The 27,270-nt window shown below is 21.7% G+C and overlaps 1 protein-coding gene and 1 long non-coding RNA gene across 2 annotated transcripts; one reads left to right on the top strand and one right to left on the bottom strand.

Annotated features, from left to right (window-relative positions):
* Positions 1 to 1,310: 1,310 nt before the first annotated feature.
* On the bottom strand, positions 1,311 to 3,864 carry LOC135120131 (fibroblast growth factor receptor 3-like). The gene is made up of 2 exons (XM_064044460.1): positions 3,737 to 3,864; positions 1,311 to 1,640 (listed from the first exon to the last, which is right to left on the bottom strand). The coding sequence occupies exons 1-2, from the start codon at positions 3,848 to 3,850 to the stop codon at positions 1,314 to 1,316; spliced, it is 441 nt and encodes a 146-aa protein (XP_063900530.1). The 5' UTR covers positions 3,851 to 3,864; the 3' UTR covers positions 1,311 to 1,313.
* Positions 3,865 to 21,455: 17,591 nt separating this feature from the next.
* Positions 21,456 to 24,384, top strand: LOC135120137 (uncharacterized). The gene is made up of 5 exons (XR_010278529.1): positions 21,456 to 21,531; positions 21,623 to 21,777; positions 21,848 to 21,927; positions 22,044 to 22,143; positions 24,171 to 24,384. It is a non-coding gene; the product is annotated as an uncharacterized LOC135120137 (long non-coding RNA).
* Positions 24,385 to 27,270: the final 2,886 nt, after the last annotated feature.

Genomic DNA, 27,270 nt, shown 5'->3' with positions numbered 1-27,270 from the left:
AGGGTTGACTTTGGAGTGTCCCCTTTATTTTTTATAAGCCTCTAATATGAATATGAATGGTGCAGAACTTCATTACGTGCAACTTGTGGTTTACTTTTGGCAAGTGAAAAGGAAGTGTTTAAAGTAAAAATCACCAAATTCTTAATCTGCCTCACACGAAAGCATGTTTCACTTGTTAAGCTATTAACACCAAGAAAGATAAAAAAAACGCTATCTTAATTTAATCGGGTAGTCACTTAAAGCAGTAAAAAATCCGCCGTGGTGTTTGAGGCAAATGAGTAGGCTGGTTTGAAGTGAGAGACCTGCCTGATGGATAATGTTGGCACTGTTGGGTGCTTCCGTCTAATGAATGTACACTATAGAAAAGTAAGGATTGGTTAGTTTTTTTCAGGTTGAACCTATCTCATTTGCTAGTGTTCGCTTTAACACTTGGACCAGTTTCTGATACTATAAACTTATATTTAGTGACTATGGAACTTTCAGTCAAGCTATGGACTCAGGGTTAGCATGTACCCGGAATAGTTATAGGCGCTTATCGTGAATCGAGATATTATAAAAACCCACAAAAACTCCGAGTTGGCTAAAATTCATACTGGCAGTTTCTCCGGTTTTACAAGGTTTCAGGGAGTCTGTGATTGAGATCCATGCCACTCTTGTAACTGACCTTTGTAGTATACCATATTACTGTTCAAGTGAGTCTTTGATTATGCTTTCGCTTACTATACTAGCGTTGCCTACTAATTAATGTCTTCTCTTTACAACAAATTATGCAGATCCACTTAAACTAATGGCATTCGCGAAAAGGTTCAGTTCTGTGCCTACGGCGGCTTTTTCATTGCAGGTAGGTAAGCCGAAACTTTAAGGTTCATTTCCTAAGCGCTCTTTTCTGGGTTGCTGTCGAAGTACTTAGCTCACTTTGTTAAATTCGAATTTTATTTAAAATATTACTACAGTTTGGCTAAGAACGTGCCGAATTCTTGGGTTATGAAAAGGTGCCTTTAACTGGGAATTAGCTACTCTCTGGTAGAAGTTATTTTTTAAGTGTTATTTACTAGTATATACAAGTATTATTATTATTATTATTATTATTATTATTATTATTATTATTATTATTATTATTATTATTATTCGCAGGGTTGTTCAACTAATAACAATATTATTATGAACGTAATTTAACTACCTTTTTTAAAATTGTAATAATAAATAAAAATTTCTATAAACGTTGCACTAAACAAAAATTTACGCAAATTCTGCAAATACCGTTTTTATACAATAACCCAGAAATACCAAATTAGTTATCTTAAGCATTTTATTTACCTTTTTGAACCCGTTTCGGTGGAAGTGAAAGCTTGCTTCAGAAACGACTCTGCATTGGTATCGTTCACGTACCCGTATTGACTACTCATATCAGTAGACTCTTCCAATTGATCGCAATGCTTGTCACTATTTTTTACGGTTTTTTCCAGCTCTTTTGCTACAGTAGCGACATCCACGTAACCGTCGTAGGTTCTTAGAAGAAAATTTCTGAAGGACGGCTTGATAATAATAAGAATATTTCTCAAGGCATTCTCCAAGTTTAGAAAACTGTAGCGCTTGCCTTCATCAAAAGGCCAACACTGAAGCATAATTGCGTAAATGGCCTTTTTATATATATAAATATATAAAATTAAGTAGTAAAAGGCTATAATAAAAAATATAATAGGAATTGTTTTTTACAAAAATAAAGAGTAATAAGAAAAAATTAGTAATTAGCTTTAATAATTATTTTTTTTAATGATTTTTCTTTTTTATAAAATAGAATAAAAAAAATAAAATATGTAATCTCCAAATATAATATAAATAATATCTTTATATTCCCTATAATGTTTTATATAATATTTATATTAATAATAAAAAGTAATAAACTTTATGTAAAAAATATTTATATTTAATTTAACTTTTCTTAAAAACTTTAATTTATTTTTATTAACTTTAACTTTTTGAGTTTTTTAATATAAAATTATATAAAATATTTATTTTTATTAATATTAAATTACATATAAATAATAGTTTAACCGTTTAGTGTAACTTTTATGTAAAATTATCTTCTTTTTTATTATATTATAAATATTTTTACTTTTTATAATACTTAAATATAATTTTACCTTTTTATAAACTTTTATGTTTCTCTATATTACCGGAAATATAAACAGTTTAACTTTTAATAATAATATATAAAAAGTTTCTTTTGTTATTAGTAAAAATGGAAAAATAATAAGTTAGGAAAAAAAAATACTGAATAATATTATTATTTATAGGCATATAAAAAGTTTTATTTATAATTCGTAAAAACGCAGAAAATAATAATAAGCAATATATACATTGAATTATAACATCGTTAATTTTTTATAAATAAATTAAAAAAATTATTTAAATTTAGATATTATTAATAAGTAATAATAAGTATTATTATAAAAAATATAACATTCAATATATATTTTTATACAACTGTAAAATATATATAAACCTTTTTAATTATGAAGTAAAAAAATATATATATAAATATTAATAATATTTACTCAAAAAAATATTTTATAGAAAGGTTATAATAAAAAAAAATTAATATATATAAAATAATTATTACTTATGAAATTTAAAAAAGTTAAAAAAATTTACAAACTTTTTATAATAATATTTTATTTTATTTACTAGGAAAAAAAAAAGTATATAAAAAAATTATAACAAACAATAATTGCTGGTAATAAAAAATATAAAAAGTAATCAAAAAGTTTAAATGAAAGTTATAATATTGCCAGAGTTTTATAATAATAAAGAAATTAAAAAAAAAAGTTAAAAAAAATATTATTAAGAAAATAAATGAAAGAAAACAAAAAGTTTTATATTTTTTTACTACGTCTGAGTATTGTAAATAGTTTTTAAAAGTTTTTTTTATAAAAATATAAATTTTAATTTTTTTTTTTTTTAGTTTAATATTATGAAAATAAAAAGTAAATATAAATATTTTAAAGTTAATAAATTTGTATATAAAAGTTGTAATACTTAAAAAAATAACATAACCCTTCATATATTTCATAAAAAAAATATGAAATAAAAAATATTCCAATGTTGTTAAAAAACTCTAAAATAGAAATTTGTAAATAAATACATTCATAAAAGTAAATTTTTCCATATAATTTGTGACAAATTTTTACAAATTCAGTATAAAAAATGACTTTTTTCATAAATATAGTATAAATCAAGTTTTTATTTTTATGAATTTAAAATATAAAATATTTTTTATAAAAAGTGACTTTGTTATACATTAAATTTAGTGAAAAAACTTAAAATTATAAAACATGTAGAGAAATTCATAATTAAAAGTGATTTTTTTTAATAATTGTAACAAATAAGATCAAAAACTTTTATAAAATTTTCAATTAAAATAAGGTAACAAATTTCAATAGAAAACTCAATAATATAAAAATCTTGTGGAAATTTTCATTAATTAAAGCCGTTTATTATCAAACGTAACAATTTTAGTTTCAAAGATTAAAGTAGTTTAAATTTAAAAAAGAATTCAATTTTATTTAAAATAAAAATGTGAAAATTTATTATTACAAAAAATACTATTTATTATATTAACATTAAAGAAAATTCGCAAGCGGTTTACTATAAACTATTTTTTTAAGAAAAATTATGAATAAATTTATTATAAATCATTAAACATTTATAAAAACTCAATAAAAAAAAAAGTTACATCCGTGCAATTGACTGGTTTAGCTAGTCTCGTGCCCAAATTGATGAGTCGTAACATTTCATTTAACTGGTAAGCAGCGAATGGGATATCGCCTTCACTAAAGATTTCCCACATTGTGATACCGAAACTCCAAACGTCTGACTTTTCCGAATATTTTCTGTACATAATAGATTCTGGAGCCTGTAATAATAGTAATAATAATAATGATGATAAAAATAAGAAATATAATAATATTTAAAATAAAAACAATAATGATAATATTAATAATACCATGAATAAATAATCATATAAATATGATTATTTATTTATTAATGAAAATAACAAAATAAATTAATATACAGATATTATAACAATGATTGATTTTATTTTTTTCATATAATAATAACGTATAATAATATATAAAACAATAGTAATAATGAAATACAAACGACTATAATAATATACAAATAAATATATTATGAAATAATAATAAATGAACAATAATGAAAAGTAAATAAATAAATTTCTATAAAAATATTAGAACTTTTTATATAATAATAAGGAATGATAATGATTTGTGAATTACAAATAAAATGATAAGTAAATTAATAAATTTCTTAGAATTGATAGAATTTCTTTCTTATAATAATGAATAATAATATGTGACAAAGATAATAATAAGTAAACAAACAATAATAATAAACAAATGAATAGATATTTTATAAAAATAACGGATTTTATATAATTAATATTAACAATAATGCAATAATTATAACAAATAGATAAATAAATTATGAAAACGACGGAACTAAATCATAATTATAAAGAAATAACCAATCTCGAATAATATAAGATCATTACCATCCACTGAAAAGGAAGCTTTTCCAGGTTAGTTCCTGAAGGTTCTACGTGAGACTCATTTTTTTCCTTCAACACTCGAGCTAAACCAAAATCTGAAATTTTCAAGCATGGAAATCCTTCAATGAATATAAAGAGCTTCATTATGACTTCAATGAATAGTCAAATTTCTTTTTAAATTTTTAATAAATTTTCAATCTAAATTTGTTATCATTATTATTATTAATTACTATTATCAGTATAGTTTTATATAAAATATGAGAGCAGTCGAGTAAAATTTCTGAGTAATTTCTTTGAAATACAAAAAAGTTATTCTAGTAGCTGCATTATTGTAAAACTTATACATAATACCTATAATAAAGTTTTCGTAAAAATAATAAAATTCATAGTAAATATTAAATTTTCAAAGAGGCTGAAAAATAAATTTTTTATTTTTTTTTTTTACTAATTTTGTGCTTAGAGCTGCTTCCACCAATTAAAGTATAATAAAAAAATACCGCTAAAACTGTCATGTGATGACCCCAACAAACAATTTCTAGCCGCCAAATCACAATGGACGATTCTGTTTGTTGCCAAGTAGTGCATCCCTACACAAAGGTAATATTTAAAATAATACGAATTAGAAAAAATTTTTCTTTAAATATAAAAAAAAAAGTTATAAAAAAGTTTTTGTAAAAAAAAGTAAATAAATAAAAGATTGTTTAAAAATTATATTAAAACATTAATTGTATAAAAATATTTTAAATAAAAACTATGTCGACTAATCACATGGTTCAAGTATATGGTGAGATGTAGTGTAGAGTTACGTGGTACAATAAGCAGACGAACACGTGGTAAGAGCACGTGACTATTTTTTAATAATTTTTTTTTAAAATTCTTTCATAAAATTTGCTTAAAGTTTTATTTAATTTTATATTTTTTTAATTTAGTATTTCAAGTTTTTAATAATAATAATAATCATTAAGATAATAATTAATTGGACATAATAGTTTCTATAAAAACATCCATATAATTATTTTTTAGTTAATATTTATATAATTATATAATAGTTTTAATAAATAGTTTTCCGAATTTTTTTATTTTTTATTTATTATTAGATTTTTTGTATAGAAGTTTTTATAAAAATAGATTTTACAGTTTTTTTTTTTTAAGTTTTTTGTTATCGATATACAAATATTTATATATAAATTTTTTAATTGATTTTTTTTTTTTAATTATTAAATTTATAATAATTATTATGAAAACATTTTTATTTTATGAAGTATTGTTATTATATTATTTATGTTTAGTAATCGATCTTTATAATATTCATATATAAACTTACAAATTATTAATATAAAGGTTTTTCAAGTTTTTATTTAATATTGTTTATAAAATTTTTATTAATACTGCAAAAAAAATCATTAGAAGTTTTTTCTTTTTATAATTTCTTAAATATAAAAGATTATAAATATTATAAAAAAAGCTTCACTACTTATTATTATTTAATATTTTATATATTTTATAAAAAACATTAAATTATTTTATTTGTATTCAAATTTTTTGAAGTATATATTTTTTTGATAATTTTTAAATATTTTGATAATCGATCTTTTTATTATTCTTATAAAAACTTTTACTTAATACAAATATTACGATAAAGTTTTTCACTTTTTCTTAATAGAAATTTTTTTATAAAAATTAAATTAAATTTTTTATAATATAAAAATATTATGAAGCTTATTAAGCTATTCATTATCTTTAGAAACGCGTTAAAAAAATTTTTTTTACCACAAGCCGCTTGATAGCAATACCACAATCTTTCTACCAACTCCATAGTATACTTTCTTCCTTCTTTTCTGAAGAATGTGATAAATATATAACAAATAAATAAATAATTATTATGTAATAATCAAAAAATAAAAAATATAATAATTTTCTATTAATTGATTATAAAAAAATTACGTTACGGTATTATAAAGTAAAAAATACGTTTAAATATTACGTTTAAATATTTTTAAGTTTTTTTTTCATAATAATTATAAGTATAATTATAAAGGTAAAAGTAATTATAATAATTATAAGTAAATAAGAAAAAAGAATTGCTATTTAATAATAATAATAAATAAATTATAAATGAATAATAATAATAAAGTTATAAACATTCATATAATTGTAATAATAATAAAAAACGATTTTATATAACAATAATAAAATAAAAATAAATTTAATTAATATTAAAATTAGTAATAATAAAACTAATAATAAATAAAATTGAAATTGTTTTTAAATTTCTTATAAATAACTAATAAATATATAAATGATATGAAATAAGAATAAATAAATTATATATAACCACAATAATTACTAATATTATAAATGAAAATCGAAAAATAATTTTAAATAATAATAATAAATATTTATAATAATTACTAATTAATAGATTATAAAATAATAAGTAATTTATATAATAATAATATTATTATAAATATGTATAAATCAAATAGTAATAAATAAAGTATATATATAATTTAATAGTAATTATAATATAAATAAAATATATAACAAATAATAAATGGTATTAAATTATAATAATATTGAAATAATAAAATCTATAAATTATCAAAATGATTTTATATAATACTACATGATTCTGACTATAACCACAAGTATTGGCATCTTACTATATAATATATTTTATAAAAAAATTGATAATAGTTTATATATTAATCGGATATATCATAAAAGTAATAATTATTAATAAAAATGAAATAAAATAATATTTATACTTATATAATCAATATTTTTGTTACTGTTAAATTAAATAATATGCAAGTTTTAAATTTTTTCGTTACATTTCTATTAATTTTATTATATATAAAATATATTACAATGGTATAAATTTAAAAAACTTTTATATATATATATTTCCATAATAAAATATGATATACGTGCGACGAAGGCGTCTCAGAAGGTCGTTTTCTATCATGTATTCCATTATTAAGCAGATCGACTTACTAAAAGTTTCCGATAAACCAAAACACTTTACAATATTCGGATGTGATAAGTTCATTAGCATTTTCTATTAGTAAAAAGTTTAATTATTTATTTTTTATTACCCTATAAAAAGTACATATGAAAAATAGAAAAAGTATGTTTAGTTCCTTTTTTATTATAAGTATTATGTTGATTATTATTATATTATTATTATCATTACTAAAAAAATATATTTTTTAAGTATATATTTAATATATTTTTCTTTTTTATATTACTATATATTTATTTTTTATTGTATAATACAATTATTCATAATATTAAATAAATGTTTGTTTCTTTTATTAATGATTACTATTATTATAAGTAAAATATTTCTTAGCATTATTTTATTATATACTAGTGTTTTTATTATAAGAAATATATTTTAAAAGTATGTATATAATACTTTATTAATAGCCTTACTAATACATTTTAATTAGAAGTATTCATTATTTTTGATAAAGGAATTATTTTTTCTAATTTATTATTATTATGATAAAAAAATTATTTATTATATTGTTTATTAATATTTTATTTTAAATAATTCTTCATAATTACTTGCTATAATTATTATATTAAAAATCTTATATTAATTGTTTTATATATTTTTAAAACGAAAAATTTTGATTCTTACTTTTATTTGTAGTATAAAAATTTATTTAAGGATTATTAAATATTTTGTAATATTACTATTTTTTTAAAATAAAAATATATTTAAAGTATACTTAATACTGTTTATTATTATCATTAATATTATAATAAATTTAATTTTTTATTATAAATAAATTTTATTAGTTTATTATTTATTCTATTATTTTTATTTTTATAATATAAAATATATATTAGATATATTTTTTTAATATGTTATAATAATAAAAGTTGGTTTGTTATTTTTTTCTATATACTATAACTATTAATTATAATATTTAATAAATTATCTATTATAATTTTAAAATATTTCTTCATTACTTTTAATTTGTTGAAAAAAAATTTTGAGGACTAATTTTATTTTTTTTTATTTAAAAATATTTTTAAAATTTATTATGAAAAAGTATATTTATAATTATTATTATATTCACAATATTTTATTTATTATTATTTATGATAATTCCTCTCATTATTATTATTTTATTACATTAAAATATCCTTTAAAATTATTATTATATTATAAATGTTATTATTCTTCTTACTATTATATCAAAATTATACTATAATATTATTATATTGTATTATTATCCTCTTATTGTATTAGTAAATATATTTCAAATAATTATTATGATGTAGATTATTATTATCCTTTTTATTATTAAATTAATAAATATATATTATATTGTTTATTATATCGTAAATGATTTTTTTTATTGTTACATTATTAAAATATTGTAAAATTATTATATTATAAATCATAATTTTATAATAAATTTTTTTTTTTTTAAATTTATTATTATAGTATAAATATTATTTTTATAGCATATTGAATATTTCGTAGAATTATTACATTTTTAATGATATTATTATCATTTTTATATTAAATATACTTTTTATAATAATAATATATAAATCATATTATTATAAGAACTATTAATTCTTAGTATTGGGGTTATTAAATGTTTATAATTTCGTATTTTTTATATTTTAAAATTAAATTATTTAGTTTTATTAGAAAAAAATTTAGTTTTGGTAATTATAAATTTATTTTTGAAATACTTTATAATTTTATAAATTTTAGTTTTGCTTTTTTTTTATTTTTTATTTTATATTTATTATTCGTGTTGATTAGATAGTTTTTTGTTTATAATTATTATTTATTTCAATAATATAAAGTGTGAAACTTTGTTTATTATTATCAAATTTTATAATTATTTATTATTTTTTATAGAAAAGTTTTGTATATTATTTATTATTTTGATATTTTTTAAACCATTTTTTAGTAATAAAAAGTTTTTTTGTGGTTTACCATATTATTAATTTTATTTTATATAAATAAATGTTTATTTTTGGGTTTTTAAACGCTTTTACTATTATTATAAAATTATATATATAAAAATAATTTACTATATTTTCTATATAAATTTTTACTTTTTATTATTATTAGTATAATAAATTATTTATAATATTTGCGAAAAAAAAAATTATTATAAACTATTTATTATATATCAAATAGATTTTTTTAAATATTATTTTTTATTATTATTAAAAAAGTTTTTATTTTTTATTTTTGAAATACTTTTGCGATAACTAAATAACTTATTTATATTTATTACTATTATAAAAATATATTTTAGCGTTTTTTATTATTTATTTAATATTAATATTTCCATTTTCTGATAGGTTATTTTAAGTAAGTTTATTTATTATTATTAAAAATATATTTTATTTTTATTTTAATTCTGCATATTATTGTTATAGTAAAGACTTGTCTATATTTATTTATATGAGTCCAGCATTTTCTATATATTTTTAAATTATTATAATTACTATTATTATTATGATTTTCATAAGTTCAGCATTTTCTATAATACTTAATAACTTATTATTTTTATATATAAGCTTTAATGCTTTTTATTATACCTAATGAAAAAATAGAATTATTAATATCAATCTTTCAGCATTTTCTATAATATTTTATTTAAGCATATTACCATTATTATTTGTAATAAACTTATTATTGTAAATAATTATTATATACAATAAAAGTTCAGCATTTGTATTATAATAATAGAAAATAATTTATTAACATTATAATCCTTTATACAAATAAACTTTAACGCTTTTTATAAACTTTTAGTAAGAAAAGTCTCACTATTTTATTATTATATATTAATAAAGTTCTGTACTTCCGATTATAGTTAATAAAAATTTATGAAATTTTAATCCTTTTTCAAACTTTTATTAAAAAGTTTGATTCACATTAAGTATTAGTATTATTAGTATAGACAAAAAAAATTTAGCATTATCTATTAAATGTTTTAAAAAAAAAACTTTAATACTTTTCATTTATTTTTATTTAAAATATTTATTCACGTTAAGTATTAGTATTAATATTATATATTACGAAAATTATCATTTTTTATTATATTTCTTATACAAAATGTATCATCATAATAATAATAAATAAACTTTATCTTTCTATTTAGTATTATTATATATCAAAAGTATTATTATACTAATTATTATGATTAAACTTTAATGCTTTTTATTAATTATTTACAAAAAAGTTATAGATACTGTTGGCAATTATTATAAAAAGTTACATTATTACAGTTTAGCATTTTCTATTATATTTATCAAAAAAAGCATTTATTTTCCAATTAAACCTTTGTGATTTTTATTTACTTCTTTTAATAAATATTTATTTACGTCAATTATTATTTATTAAAAAATTTAGCTATTTCTATTAAGCAAGTATTTCCTATGCTTTCATAAACTTTTTTTAAAAAAATTATATTATTTAATAATATTATTATACTATAAAAATATTCAGTATTTTTTAGGTATCTAAAAAGAAGTCATTACTACTATAAAAAGGTTTAATGACGTTTTATATTATATTAGTAAATGATAAATATATATTTTATTATTATATTAAACATTTTTAAATATTTTATTATTGATAATTATTATTATTAGTAAATAATTTTTAATTTTAGCGATTATAAATATTATACACACAAAACTTTTAATATTTTCTATTTATACTAAAAATATTTATTTATTTTTTTTATTATTTTTTTTCAAGATATAATTTAGTTTGTTTGCTTATAACTTTATTTATAATGTTTATTATTTTCAAATTTTTATATATAAATTTTATAATAATTGTTATTATATAAAAAGTTGGGCATTTTTTATTTATATACTAAGAAAGTTTTATTTAAACGTTTACTATTATATATAATAATTAAGTAAAGCTTTTCAATATTATTATAACAAAATTTTTTTATTTACGTTTATAATTATTATTATATATAAATTTAGGCATTACTTAATATATTTTTAAAATTAATCTATAATTGGTTACCATTATTTATTATTATATTTGAAATATCAACTTTTCTTATATTTATTTAATATATTTTTATATAATTATTATTATAATATACAAATAAATAAATATGTTTTATTATTTTTCAATAAAAAGTTTTTATTTATATTATCATATTAAATTAGCAATTTTTATGATATTTATTAAAAAATAAATAAATCTGATTTGTATGTTTTCTAAGATTTTCAAAAGTTTTTATATTTATTTTTATATTAATATAGCAATTTTTATAATAATTAATGAATTAGAACATTTTTTATTATATTTTTATAAAAAAGTTTTTATTTTTATTATTCAGATCTTTATAAAATTGATGTAAATATTTGTATTTATTATATTTTTGTATTTTTTTTATTTATTACTACATAATTTAGCAATTTTTATATTTATCATTATGTATAAATAAATTTAAGATCGTGTATTAGAGTTTTAATAAATTTTTTTTGTATTTATTTAATAAATATAGCATTTTGCCAAATATTATAATTATATATAAATATATTGAAGTGTATTTTATTATTATGTTAATAAAAAAAAATTTTATTTTTATTATTCAGTATTTATAAAATTTATTATTATTTGTATTTTGGTTATATTTTATATATAATTTTTATATAGCAATTTTTTTAATAACAATTATTAAATTGAAGTATTGTTTATGACATTTTAATAAAAAGTTTTTATAGTTATTATCATAAAAATTCAGCAATTTTAATATTATAAAAATTATATATACAACAATACTTCACTCATTACTTTTATATTACAAATATAAATAAAATTTATTGTTTATTTTTTTTATTAAGTTCATTATTATATTTTTTAGTATACTTTATATAAAGTATTTATTATTACTAACATAATTATTTCTTATTTTATTTTTATAAAAATTGTATATTTTATTTATTAAGTTTAATGCTTAGTAGATATAACTATAAAGATTTTATATAAAAAAATTATTATATAATTCTATATTTCTTAATATATTATTTATGCTAATCGCTAATAATTATATACATGTTAGCAGTTTATTATTTTCGTTATAATAAATAACAAAATACTGCTAAATATAAAATTGTTATAAATATATATTAAAAAAAAAAATTAAAAAAAATATTAAACTTAAAAAAAAATATTTATTTTTAAATAGATAAAAACAGACGGCTTCGTTTTCTATCCGCATGGCGATTGGACCGTTAGACTTTACAATATTTTTATAATCTTTGATGCCAATGGCTACTTCGTAGCCAATCATATTAAGAGTTCCTCTATACACAATTCCGAAGCAACCTAAGAAAAAGGTTAGTTTTTTCGTGATTGCTAAGTTATTATTAGAATCGCGATAATAATAAGTATTTAAAAAAATTAATAAAAATAAAAATAAAAATAATAATATATAAAAATAAATAAAAATATAAATATAAAAATTTTAAAAAGTTTGCATTTGTAAAAAGTTTTTAAGTAGTTTTTTTTATTGCTTATTATAATGCAGATTTAGTAATAATAAGAATTATTATTAATATCAGTAGTAAAATATTTATATTTTTATAATTTTTTCTTTTAAAGTATAAAAAAAGTGTATCATAATAATAAATTTAATAAGGTTTGCATATATAAAAAGTTATTAAATAACTATTTTTATAATAATATTGTTAATAATAATTATAGTAATAATAATATCAAGAAAAAAATGTTATTATAAATATAAAATTATATAAAGTCTGTACATATATAAAAAATAAATTAATAACTTTTTTGTTATATTCAAAATAATAATAGTATCAACAAGTAATACGTCAGTATAAATATAATTATTATAAAAAGTTATTAAGTAACTCTTTCTCGTTGCTTATATAATGCAGATCAAGTAATAGTAATAATTATTCTCAAGTAAAATATTTATTCTATTTTTCATATTTATTATAATGATAAAAATATAATAACTTTATAAAGTTTATGTATATGTAAAAGTTATAAATAACTATTTTTAATTGCTCATGATAACGCTAATCAGGTAATAATAATAATACCTTCTCCTACTTTTTCTTGTATTTTTATAAGTCTTGGATCGAGCCACACTGTATACTCTTTACTATCATCCGGCGAGTTAAACTTATCGATTTGCTTTTCAAATAATTTTTATATATATTTTTTTTTTGAAAAAAATAAATTAAAATAAATAAAGTAATTTAGTTTATACTACTTATTTATGATTACTTAATAGTTTAATTTAGTGGTTGCTCATATTTCCATTTAACTTTAATAAAACATTATTTTATAATACTTTTTTACATTAAATTTATTTTTTTCAATAAATAATGATAATAATAATAATTAGCGCTCACCTTTTCATTTTTTTTTTTCTTCTTACTTCCTTTTATTTTTATGCAGTAAACAATTATACACGAAGCGACTGCAGCAAAGAAAATAGCGCAGCATAGCGGAAGGAGAATAATAAGAAAATCTTTTTTGTAAAACTTCGGTTCTTTATAGCCCGCTTTCTCAAAACTGGTAGTTCGATAGTTTTCTTTGGTTTTATTTCCTATAGTTATATTTTCTTTTTATTTATAACATTTAGTAAAATATTTATATAATTTTTATTAAATAAAAAAATAATATAAATAAAGTAAATTATATTTAATAATTTTTTTTGGAAATTAATAAATTTTGTATAATTAAAAAAAACTTGAAAGAATAAAATGAACACGTGAAATTCTTATAAATTTTTTTTAAAGAGCTGTAAAGTTATTGGTTAATTACCAAACTGACATAAACTTCCGTAGCGTCCCTTCTCGCACGTGGCACAGAGGTTGTCACTTCTGCGCCCGCACTTTGTGATGAAAGTAGCGCAGTGGTGTTTGGCACAAACTTTAAAGTTATAATAAATATTAATAATTATTAAAATAATAAGAAATAATAATAAGTAAAAATAATATGTACTTACTTCACAATTTTAAAAGAAAAAAAGTTTGGGTTCAGAATATTATAAAAAGTATGCAAATTAAGAGCACCCTGGCAGGTATTATTAGTTCTGAAGTGCCCAGTTCCGCAACTGCACTTATATGAGCCGATCGTATTGGTGCAATTCTCACCTTTCAAGCAGTTATCAATATTCTCAGCGCACTCGTCTATGTCTACAATATTGTTAAAACAGCCAATCAAACAAGTTTTAAACTATTATTAGCAAGTCATAAGCGCTATAAATGGATGACACACCAGTGCAAACGTAGCCGTTTCCTCTATAACCAGGAAGACATTCACAAGTATACGAGCCTAAAGTATTATTCATTATTATTATTATTATTGTTATTATTAATATTACTAGCTCACTGTTATTATAATTATTATTTATGCATAAATTTCTATTTTTGTTTATTATTTTGTGCCTTATATATAATAATAATAATAATAATAATAATAATAATAATAATAATAATAATAATAATATATTTATTTTAAAGTAATACTTTATTTATAAATAATAATAAATTGTGAAATTATATTAACTAAACTACTATTGTTCTAATTATTATTGTTGCAAGGTTTATAATATAACAATTTCTATAAGTGTTTAATAAATTATAAAAGTATAAATTTTAGAAATTTAAAAAATTTTTTTTATAATAATTAAATATTAAATGAATAAATTATTACATTATTATAGAATAATAAATATTTATTATAAATAAATAATATATTTATATTTTGATAAGTAAAAAATTATTATAAAAAGGAGGGTAATAATTATTTATTATAACAAACAAAAGTTTTAACATATTACTAATTTTTTTACAAAGAATTATAGTATTTTTATATAATTCTAAGTATAATTTAATTCCATTATAATTCTTAGTTATTATTATTAAAAACAAAATTAATATAATAAATATTTTATTAGTTTAATAAATTAATAATAAAAATTTATACTTCATAAAAATTGCAGTTATAAATTTAACTATTATATTTATAGAAAAATAAAAATATTTACTTTTTATAAATTGTGAACAGCTATTGGTAATAAATATTACTAATATATAAAAATAAAATTATTATTACCTCCATAATCATATAATAAATATTTCATTAGGAAAAGTTTACTAACAAAAAAAAAGTTATTTATTATAAAAATAGCTAAAATATAGATAATTATTATTTATAATAAAAAATGTTGATAAAAGATAATTATAAATTGTAAAATACTACTAATAAAATATAAATACTATATGTATATATTATACATAGCGTATAATTAATTTATTTAATATTGATACTGAGTAATTATTATTATTAATAGAAACTGGGAAGGGGAATATTTTTATGTATGTAATTATTATTACAATTAGCAAAATAACATTTTTAGAAAAAAAAGTATAATAATTTTTAAGATATTAACTTTACTAAATAATTATTAATAGTATAAAATTATAATAATCTCAGGTATAACAAAATTATGAAATATATTTTTACTATTTTTATTCCATAACATATATTTATCGATAAAGAAATAATTATATTAAATTAAAAAAAAAGTAATTTCCTTATTATTATATGACTTTTATTTTTAGTTAATAATACTTTTTATAAATAATTATTACTCAATGCATAACTATTATTATCGATAATATAATAAATATAAATATATATTTTTAATATAATTATATTATAAAAATATTAAATAATTTTCATATTAATATAATTATATAATTATAAAAAAAATAATGTTCATTATACATAAAAAGTCATTAAAAACTACTAAATACCGAAAATATAAATGTTTCTTAATTATAATCAAGAAGTTTGATACTTTGAACTTTTAAACTTTTAATAACTCTTATATTTGAGTACATAAAACTTTTTTTTAGTATATATATAAAGTAAAACTGGGAAAATATTTTCAAGTACTATCAAAAAGATATTATAAATTTACTGAAACTAATAAGTATATAAAACTTTAATAATAATAAAGCTTATAAAAATGGCATATATAAATTATTATAATGTTACTGAAGAAAATTTAGAAGATCACAATTTATTTAAAAATTTTAAAAAAAAAGGTATTTTTAATAAAAGAAAAACATTTAAATTTGGGCAAAAAAAAATTCATTATGAAAATATTTATCAAATTTTCTAGTAAAGAAGAATTATTATAAATTTACTGATATAAATAAAATTATTAAATTTAATAGTAAAATGTTTTTAAAAATGCATATAAAAAAATTGTAAATTTGTAGAAGAAAAACAATATTTTTTCCCATAAATTCGCTGAAGAAAAATAAAAATATCTAATTTTCATTTTAATAAAGTTCGTAGAAATGACTATAAAAAGTCTTATAAATTTGCTTAAAAGTATATTTATAATTTCTTTAAATAAAAAACTAAAGTAGAAATTAATGAACTAAAGAGATAATAAATCTTTATAATAAAAAATGCAATAAAAATTTTATTAAGTTGCTTAAGAAAATCAAAATATTAAACTTTAATAATAAAGAAAAGTCTATAAAAAAAATTTATAAATTTTTCTTTATAAATAATTATAAAAATTGGCGCAAAACAAACCAATTCTATTTGTGCACTTCGAATTGAGCGGGCAAAGTTTTTGGAAATAGTCACTGGTGCATTCGTCAATGTCTTTATTTATAGTGAAACGATAGAAATAATTATAATAATAATTTTATATAATAATATTATTATTAACCTTCACATATGTCACCTTTCCTTAGAAATCCACTATTGCACAAGCATACATAAGAATTATCATTAGTGGAAACGCAAGTCGAGTGATTCTGGCAAATAAATCTACGCGGATCAGTACAAGGCCCTACCATAACAATAATAATAAGTAAAACTAAATTTTATATTAACATCAAGATTAACATTTAAATTATATATAAAAATAAAATAAAATTTATTATTAAACTAAATTATACATAGAAATTCTATTAAAGTAACCTAAACAGTTGTTATATTTTTCTTCTTCTGGAAAGTACAACTGAGAGTCTTCTGTAGTCATTCCTATAAAAAATATTACTATAATTTCTGTAGATCTTCCATTGTTATAAAAAATTAATTCTTCGTGCAACAAAGCCACACCATTATAGCAAGTATCGTCTACTGCCTTTATTGCGTTGTGGGTTCGACTAAGTCTTTGAATTACAGCGACTGAGCAACATTCAAGTTTATTGTTTTCTAAATAACTTATATAAAAAAATTTAAATAAATAAAAAAAATTTTTTTTTTTTTAAAAAAAGGAAAACTTACATTTCAGTTAAAGGCAGCTCGTCCAGTGCATCAACTTCAATCTTGTAAATTCTGTTATAATTTAAACTTCTTTTTATATATAAATACAATTAATTATTAATTTACTAATATAATAAACTTACAATATTGTAAGAGATATAAAATTCTGGAACTCCTTCTTAAGTAATTGTTGAATTTGATTATTATCCATTGTTCTTTTATTAAGAACGTTAATTAAAATTCTAAACAACTTTTATTATATATATATTTTTATAAATTTCCATTTTATATACTGAAGTCCGCAAGCATTATTTAAAAGTGAATTGTGTACAATTTTCTCAGAGAAGGTATTGCAGGAGGAATCTCTCGCAAGCGGTTTCCATTTAAATTTCTTTAAAAAAAAATAAAAGTTATCAAAAATATTCTTTTTAATTATGTTTCCTCACAGTTCTGTTAATTTAGTAGTACTCAGAAAAGGATTCCCCTCGATTTTTTTAATTAAGTTATTTGCAAGTTCACTGTATAAATAATTATAATTATAAAAGTTGCAATTGTTAATACGATTTACTTGTTTATATAGATTATTTAGAAAAATAATAAAGTATACAGAATTTCCAAGTTGGTCAATTCACGAAATAAATTTTTGGAAATGCAGTTAATTTTGTTGTCGTTGAGGCAACTGTAAAAAAGGATAATAAATTTATGCAAAAGATTATATATAAAAATGCATTCTTAAGAATTATATAATAAAATAAATATATTGATGATCAAAAATAACAGAGGCGCCGCTTAAGGCGAAGCTGGTGCTTTGTCGAGATAGTATATGAAAAAATAATAATGAATAATAAAGATAATAAACTTTTTATTAAAAAACTTTGTAATCCTTAAATCTTTTAAAAAAAACCATCATTAAAAAAATACTTTTTAATTAAAATAGAAGACCATAGCACAATCACTGAAAAATTCTTGTAATGAAAAGGAAATGCTTTCTAATAGTCTAAAGTTATCTGCTTTACAAATAACTTTATATTTTCTTTATAATATACTTCATGCTACTTAAAGAGAGTTATGAGTGATGATGAAAATAAAGTTCAGAAATGAATTACTTAACAAACATTTTTTTTTTTTTTTTTTTTTAAGTTAAAAGTTAAAGATAGTATAAATGGTTCGCCTTTAAAAGACAAAGTTAAGCAGTACATAACACACGTTAGGTTTATAGGAAATTTAAGTTTTAAAATATTGTTTCTTTCTCTAAAATTTTTAATTTTATGTTAAGTAAAAAAAAGCTTCTTAAGTATTTAAAATTTAAAATAAAAGCTTGAATATAAGTTTCACATTTTAAAGAAGCATTGCTTCATTATAAAAAAATGTACAAAAAAAAAGTTGGTCAGTATGAAACTTTAGTGAACTATTAATGTATATATAATTTAGTAGGCCAACTAAATTTTCCTAAAAAATTTGATAATTTATTAACAACATATAAGTTAATAAGTAAAAAAATAAAATACAGTTTTTCCAAAGACCGTAAACCTAAAAATGCCTCGTTCAAATTCTCAACATTCAGGCCAGTTAAATCTCTACGATAAGAAATATAAAATTACTAGTGGCGTTAAATAAAAAACAATGTTTAATAAATTTTTTACAAAGCTGTACAACGGACTGTGCGACAAAAACAATCTTTTAAACTTGCTTGGGGGGAATTATAATCGCAAATAATTATTTCTTCTTCCTGTTTTTACGAAAGTTTTATAATCCAAGTGAGTGTAGCACATAAACGAACTTTAAACCATATTGTCATCGTCTCCATCGTTGAAATAAGTATGGGTAAGTGTGTTTCCTTCGACAATATACTCACTAAATGTTGTTAAAGAAAAACAAGCGATATAAGCCCAAAGTGGTGCTAATTTATTTTTCTTTATCATGGCAAATATGCAGGATTATTTCAAAGGCGTCATTTTATGGGTTTTTATTAAGTTCTTTTTTCATATAAATTAATTGTAATTAATATAAATACTGATAGTTTTTAAAATTAACTTTATTTTTCTGACTATTTTAAAGTTTTTAAAAATTTTAGGGGCTTAAAATTTGCTAAAAAAGGAATTTTTAATTACTTTTCCTTTTTTATAAGTCCGTGAACTGGCACCTCCAATGACTAATCTTCTGGTGTGCGTAGCTTCAAATTCCTCTTCATGTTAAGGTTAACACTTATGATACTGACTTTACTATATATATCCTGCGTATAGATAGCAAAAAAGCAAACTTTAACAAAGATAATAATACAATTGGACGTTTAAATAGGAATAAATTGGAAAGTCGGAATAAGAAATAATATCTTATACATATACATTGTATTTAAGAGCTCATAAAAATAATTTAAAGGTTAACTTGTCAATAGCAAACAAAATTTTGTAGGCTTTTTATAAAAAAATCAGTATTTCAATAAAAAAAAAAGTAATTGCAAACCATATTATGAATATTATAAATAATGCTTGGCATATCAAAGTCATTTAGTCTATAGATTCAGTCTAAAGTTTCTTTAACAAAGCCGGGCTTATAACCAAGTTTCAATTTCGATATGCATGCTGTCCTCCTGTCTTTCACTAAGCTCAAAATTTTGTCTAATCCGCAGACTTAGCAAACTACAGAGCCTTTTTACTTAAAAATTATAGTTTACCTAGCTTTTTTTTTCATTATTTGATAACTAAGTCTTTTCAATAGTAGCTATGAGCATTTATTGAAGTAAATTTTTATATTTTTTAACGCTAAAAGCACATATACAGGAAAAAAGCGGGAGCACCTCGAAATAGATAAGTTATTTTAAACGATAAAGATTGGAGGCCGCACCACGTAACCTCTAATAGATTTTATTAAGGGATTATAGTTAAAGTAAAGTAGTCCATCTTCAAAGCTAATTTAAACAGGTAGCAAAAAGTTTTGCTAATAGAGTATACTCGCTACTATAGCTTGCTCTTGTTATAAACTGATTTTCTGTTTTACTCTATTATTATAAGTTATTAAAATTAATGTGGTCGGACACAATTGTTTTTTCTTAACAGTCATTAAACAATATTACTTTAATCGTTACTAAGCAGTTTATTAAGCCAAAAAGATTAAACATCTCTGCAAGAAGTTAAGCGGTGCCATTGTGTACAATTAATGGTACGTAAATTTCAACAACCACAATATATTTCGATCTATGTTAAGTGTGTAATAAAATAAAAGGAAAACCTTTAGTTATTTTGAACTGTTTCGAAGTAAAAATAAATTCCCGGAAAAAAGGAGTAAGTTTTACATTTTTCTTTTTTGGTTTTAGTTTTCTAGCAATTTTTTAATAAACTAGATCCGAATTGTCGACAGTCCAAACTGATGTTTCTTCCTAATCCTCAGTTTTTCAAAACAAGACGGCTGTTATACTCCCTTATGATACCTCCGCAATTTTGCTTATACTCTTTTCGAGAAGGGTACAAGCTAATCCATTGAAGTTTATTTGAAGGGCCCCCTTAGTATGCCAGCGCAATAAAAAAAATAAAATTTTATGGGCGGTTGAGTCGTTTTCGTTTACGCTCGCTTGTTCTAAACCTTGGCATTTAAGTGTGCTTTAGTTTATAACAAAAGTTATGGAGCATAGTACAAGTATTCCCATACACTTCTGTACCTTTAAGTATACCTATTTACCTTTTATTTATAAAACTATCTATTTTCCTGATACACATTTAAAATTTCTTTGATGTTATCTTTTTTAATTATCACAGCCATCCCATAGCTATCTTTTTTCATCTCTTTTTTCGAAGTGCAGCACTCCTCACGTATTTGTTGTGCTCTATTTTTACTAATAATTTTGTTCTTGTGTTTATCTTCATTGTATTACTTTTATCCTTTGACTTTTGGACTGTCAAAAACGTGACGGGTAATAACACAAACATACGAAATAGTTATTCAAAGCTTGCCTAACTATGTTTTTATTTTCTTATTTAAAGGCCGGTTGCTCGTGGGCCTTAGATGGTGGAATCACATTAATGAAGACGGTACTTCAAAGTGGATTTTTGAAAGTAAAAAGGTGATTTTACTTGTAAGCCGAAAGAAATTTCGCACATTATTGTCTTCATTGCAGCTCGAAAAAAAACAGTTATACTTTTTTATAGTAACTTATTTTTTTTTTAATGAAAACTTTAGGGATCCTCCAGTATTAATCCTTTGGAATCTGCTATATTTTGGTCTTCCTTGTATTTATATCCTGTGCTGTGGATTTTTTTTCTCATCGTCGCTTTATTAGGTCTTTTTACTATTATAATTAATATTAAGTTATTATTATTTTAATATATAAAATGTCTCAATATATTATAAGCTATTCTTTAACCTTTGAAAACTGTACGAAACTTAACACTTTTATGTTAGCGATATAAAGAGAATTTTTATGAAAAATTAAAATAGCCACAAAGTTATACTTCAGCGTGTAAATATGGTTAAATTATATTTTTTTGCTTGCATTAAAAGCTTTAATAAATTATAATTTTTTAAAAAATATTTAACTTTAATTTATGTGTAGTTTTTTTTATAAACTTACTGCAGGAATTTTCTAAAACCCTAAATCTATTCACTATTAATACGAGAAATCTTAAATTAATTTTTTTTGAAGGCAATTGTCAACTATGTTAAAACTATTTAGTACAGCAAACTTTTTTTAATTCCTTGATTTATCAAAGAAGGAAAGAATATTTAAATTTAGTATATTTAATTGAATAATTTATATATACAATGTTTGGTAATAGATGCGGAGTTTTTATAATAGAAGATTTTTATAAATTTAAAAAATTTAAGTTTTTAAAATCATCATAGGGGATAATTTATTCTACTCGGAAATGCCTTTGTAGATTATTACTATAAATAGGAAAATAGAGCTGTTAGTGAAAATTGGTTGGAAGTTATGGGAAAACCATTTGATTTCTAATAATTTCAGGTTTTCAATGGTTTTATACGGTCTACTCGACAAAAGATTACTTTCTTTCTATAGTTTAAAAGTAGTGAATAAAACTATTTGCTGGAAACTTTGAGTGGAAGATGTATAAGTTACTGAAGTTCAGTCTAAAAAGTTTTAATAATTTTTAATTTGTTGGGTTTCGTTAAAAATAGATCCACATATACACAACCAATAGAAATAACAGTCTTTTGCTCTTATTTCGCCTTTTAAATGACGTAATAAGAAATGCGAGTTTGAAGTATATTTGAAATCATCAATAGTTTTTGTATTCAATGTTTAGGCTCTGCAAGGGATATTTATACTAACAAGGCTGCGTAGGCAATAGAATTTTATTTTAAATTTTATAATAAATTATTGTGATATTTATAAATTTAAAATAATTATTATGAAAAGAGTTCTGTAAAGCTTTTTTATACTACGAAAACGTGTATATGCAACTTTATTTAGTTTTATATTTAAGATATAGTTTTTACGTATTATATACATGAAGTTTTTATAAATTGGGTTCTGTACTTAAAATATCTATAAAGTCCATTAAACTTTGAATTTTTAATCATTTTTATTTTTACACATGAGCGCTGTAGGGCTTATTATATTCTAATGAAGTGTGCATATGCAACTTGTTGGCATTGATTTTTAAACTTAAGTCATTAATTCTTACAAAAATTTATACAGTTGTAAAATTGTGCTTACGTCCTACAAAAAAAGATAGCGTAGATGACTTGACTTGCTTTTAAAATTAAAATCATGGATAATATAAATAGACTTGAAATAAAAAATTTATTATATCAATAATCAACTTATTTGCACTAGAAATTAAAAATACAGTAAAATTCTAAAAGTAAATAACATTTGCATAGGCAATTAATAAAATTTGTTTATATAAATTAAATAAATAAGTTTGTTTTCTATTAATTTTTAAAAAATCTTCAAGTTATCATTAGTTGGGGATATTATTATTGATATAAGTGTTATTTATCTCAATTTTTATAAATATATAGAAAAGTAGAAGTAATGCTACAAGCAAAGTAGAAATGATATTTCTTGCTTGAAAATTTATTATATATTTAATTCATAGTTTAAAATTTTTAAAGGCATTTAATTTGAGGGGAAAAAAAATCTTCGCCACGTTTAATAGTGAATATTTTTGTGATCAACTAATTTATTACAACTGCTGAGATATATAAAACTTTTTAATTATTACAAAATTATTAGTAGCTATTGTCGGCTATAAAAAAACCGTTACGGTTTCTAAAAATAAAGGAGTTAAGAATAAAAATATTATAATTTTTAGTTCCTATAATAAAATTATTTATGTTTAGGCTTAAAGTTAACGTGGATGACTATAATTATTGTCGCGCTTATGCTTAACTTTGCTAACGTTATTGGATACAACAAGTGCCAGAGTGATGCTAGAAATCGACTTCAACAATTTGGCGCTCGATTGATTTCTTGGAATTTTTTACATAAAGCAGCAAATGCTATAAGGAATTTTTTTATAACTGAAAAAACTGGTCATATGGAAGTTGCATAGGGGAGAAACAGGCTCTAATAAATCAAAGAATATAAAAATAAAGGAAAAGTATAGTAGCTAGTAAATTCTCACATCCCTCCATCTTTTTCCGTTAGTTATTTTAACTTTTTAAGTTAGCTGTGCTGTTTTAATATTTTTTTTTAATAGGCAAGTTGTAGACTTTGTTCGACTTATAACTAGTAAAATATGTATACTAGACACTAACGTGAGCTACTTTCAAGCAGTGGGCATGGGTTTAAAGATTTTAACTATTATTAAAAGTACTATAACTGTATTAAAGGCGAAGGCGAATTTTCCATTGTAAGAGCATAAGATTTAATTATTGTTTTAGCTATTAATAGCGTTTCACGGTTTTCGATCGAGTTAATAACTTTGAACACACGAGCTCTCAAACAGGTTTTTAGTCTTCCACGAGTGCAAGTAAAAAATTATTGTCAACCTGTGTCCCTCACGTTCAATTTTAAACCCCCCGCTTAGCTTTCAACCGTCATGCTAAGAGTACATGGCGGCGGTTATGTGCGCTGTCCCACAACTCGTAGGTGAGTTCTTTGGCTAGAAGGAGATTAGCGTGTTCAGCTATCCGTTCGTAGAGGGTAACAGCTATCAATTTAAAAAGTGTGGTTGGCAACTCGATTCTGAAGTGTATCATTGCACACAAACCTCGGCGGGTTAGTTGAAAGGTGCAGCAAATTTTTTTTTGTCACGCTTGAAACGAGGGCAATTATCGCCGATAAGTCGTAGGTCCAGGCAAAATATGCATATATCATAATCGACCGGATGCACAACACTTTAAGCCTTCGCTTTTTGTGCAACGAAAGACTTTTACGCCATAAAAAAGGTTATAGCATCTGGATCGCTGTCTTGACCTTCGCCGCGGCGTGTGGGCGTCACGACAGCTTAGAATCTCTAATGACCCCTTGGTATTTTACCTAAGAACACGGAATTTTCATGCTGTTAAAAGTTAACGGAATCGGCAGTACATGGCGTCTCTTGGTTATAAGTAACGCCTTACTCTTTGCTGCGTTAAGGGAGAGGTCCCATTGACGATACCAGCTAGCAAGCGCTTTGAGGTAAAACTGTAAGTGCTGACATAGCTAACGAATGTCTTAGACCAAAAATAAGTCATCGTATCATCGGCGTAAATGGCGACCCACGGGGGAATATCGCCCGTATAGAGGCGAATAGCAGCGGTGATGGAGGAGAGCCTTGCGAGACACCAGCTGTAAAATAGCGAGGCGACAAAAATTGCAGCGCCAACTCGCACGATGAAGACCAGACCGGTTAGGTACGACTTGAGAACGTCTTGAAGGCCGCCCGTTATCGCCAAAGCATATAGCTTGCAGTACAAACCGCCGAGTGTTATATCCGGTTAAAAGCTTTCTTAACAACGAAAAAACAGTGCCGATGACTTTTGTGAATTTAAAGACTCCCCTCGTCCACTCTTCTAGGCGAAGAATTTGTTGGGTCGTTTAGAGACCATTGCAAAATCCAAACTGAAACTCTGGTAGAATTCCGCCAGCATCCACAACCGCCTTCAAACGGTTAAGTATCACTGCTTCCGCTACCTTATCAACTGCCGACAAAAGGCCAAGGGTCGATAGTTGTGAGACTCTGACGCCATTAGTGACATCTTTGATAACATCGCGACTTCCGCCATTTTCTATAGCACGGGAAAATATAGCTAAAGGCCAACACCGAGTTGACGAGGTCGCATAGATGATTTATAAAAGCCTTTGACAACTACATCAGGTTAGTGATGCCTCCAGGGCCAGGCGACTTTCTCTTCGAGAGTAATTTGATAATTGATTTGAATCTCTCTGTGGTAGACAGCTCCAGAAACTCAGTGGTATCAGACAAGTCAAGATTAGGCACAAGGGGAGCGTTGTCGGCGGTTGAGGGGGTAGGCAGTAAACAATGGGCAGTTAGATAATCTGTAAAAATTTTCGCTTTGTCTTCATCGCTTACGGCTACTGTATCACCGTTGCGAAGTGGTGGTCGAGTCAAATGCCTGGTGTCCCTAACTCGCTTAACAAATTTTTAAAGAGAGGCACGATCGATGTCACACTCCCGGTACTTCGTTTAATTTATTATCCCATAGGCAGTTTATATGCGCCGAGTCATTAGCTTTTTCCTGCTGTGCTGGTGAAGGTGATTTAGCACAAGTTTGTCTTCTGCGCGTTGGAGGGCCATGACTACTCGGACGAATCGCTGAAGCTCGCATATTAATGCCTTTATTTCCTCAGGAAGGCGTCTAGGGCGGTACACAACTTCACATGTCGTTGTTGCTTTGCTGTGGGCTTCCGTCACCGAGCGTTCAAATTCGACAATAGCACCATTTAGTTTAGCGGAAGTTTCGAGTGGTGTCGTAAAGGAAGGGGGAGCCTTCTCGGTGCTTCGGTGAATTTGTTCCACTCTCCTTTATATTAATCGGATCATTTTACTAAAGCGTTGTCATTGTATCATAAACTTATATTGGATTAAATGGAGTATGTGCTCTTGTTTCTATTTGTTAAATATCTTTCATATTTTCACTAAATATTAGGTGTTGTTTGTTGTAGGAAATTAGCATTCGTATGTATGTTTTGTATGGTCTATTTTGTCTCCCAATTAACAAGTCTTGATTGTGACTTTTAGTTGTCACTTGTTTAGTTTTAAGTTAGTAAAAAGTGAACTTTATTATAACGCACCTTTTAAGCCAGCAATTGCTGAGTTTAGGAACAACATTTATAATAAAAAAATATCAAATCTTAAATAATTAAATTAATAAAGTATCCCTTTTCATTTGTTGCTTCTAGTCTTGTAACTAGTAGTATTTGCTAGGTATAAAAGTTTATTAGATAAAAACCAAAACTTGATCATATAACTGAGTTAGATAAACCCATTAGTAA

The sequence above is a fragment of the Zophobas morio genome, unplaced genomic scaffold, assembly GCF_036711695.1.
Source record: "Zophobas morio isolate AGI-343-1 ecotype UQ-CSIRO unplaced genomic scaffold, CSIRO_AGI_Zmor_V1 ptg000345l, whole genome shotgun sequence".
NCBI classification, from domain to species: domain Eukaryota; kingdom Metazoa; phylum Arthropoda; class Insecta; order Coleoptera; family Tenebrionidae; genus Zophobas; species Zophobas morio.
This window is presented reverse-complemented; position numbering and strand designations above follow the sequence as displayed.

What these genes read in the sequence shown, in the direction of transcription:
- LOC135120131 (XM_064044460.1), bottom strand. Translation starts at nt 3,850, where the DNA reads ATGTGGGAAATCTTTAGTGAAGGCGATATCCCATTCGCTGCTTACCAG. An exon ending in AACCAGTCAATTGCACGGAT is followed by an intron (nt 1,641 to 3,736) that starts GTAACTTTTTTT and finishes ATATATAAAAAG; the next exon opens with GCCATTTACGCAATTATGCT.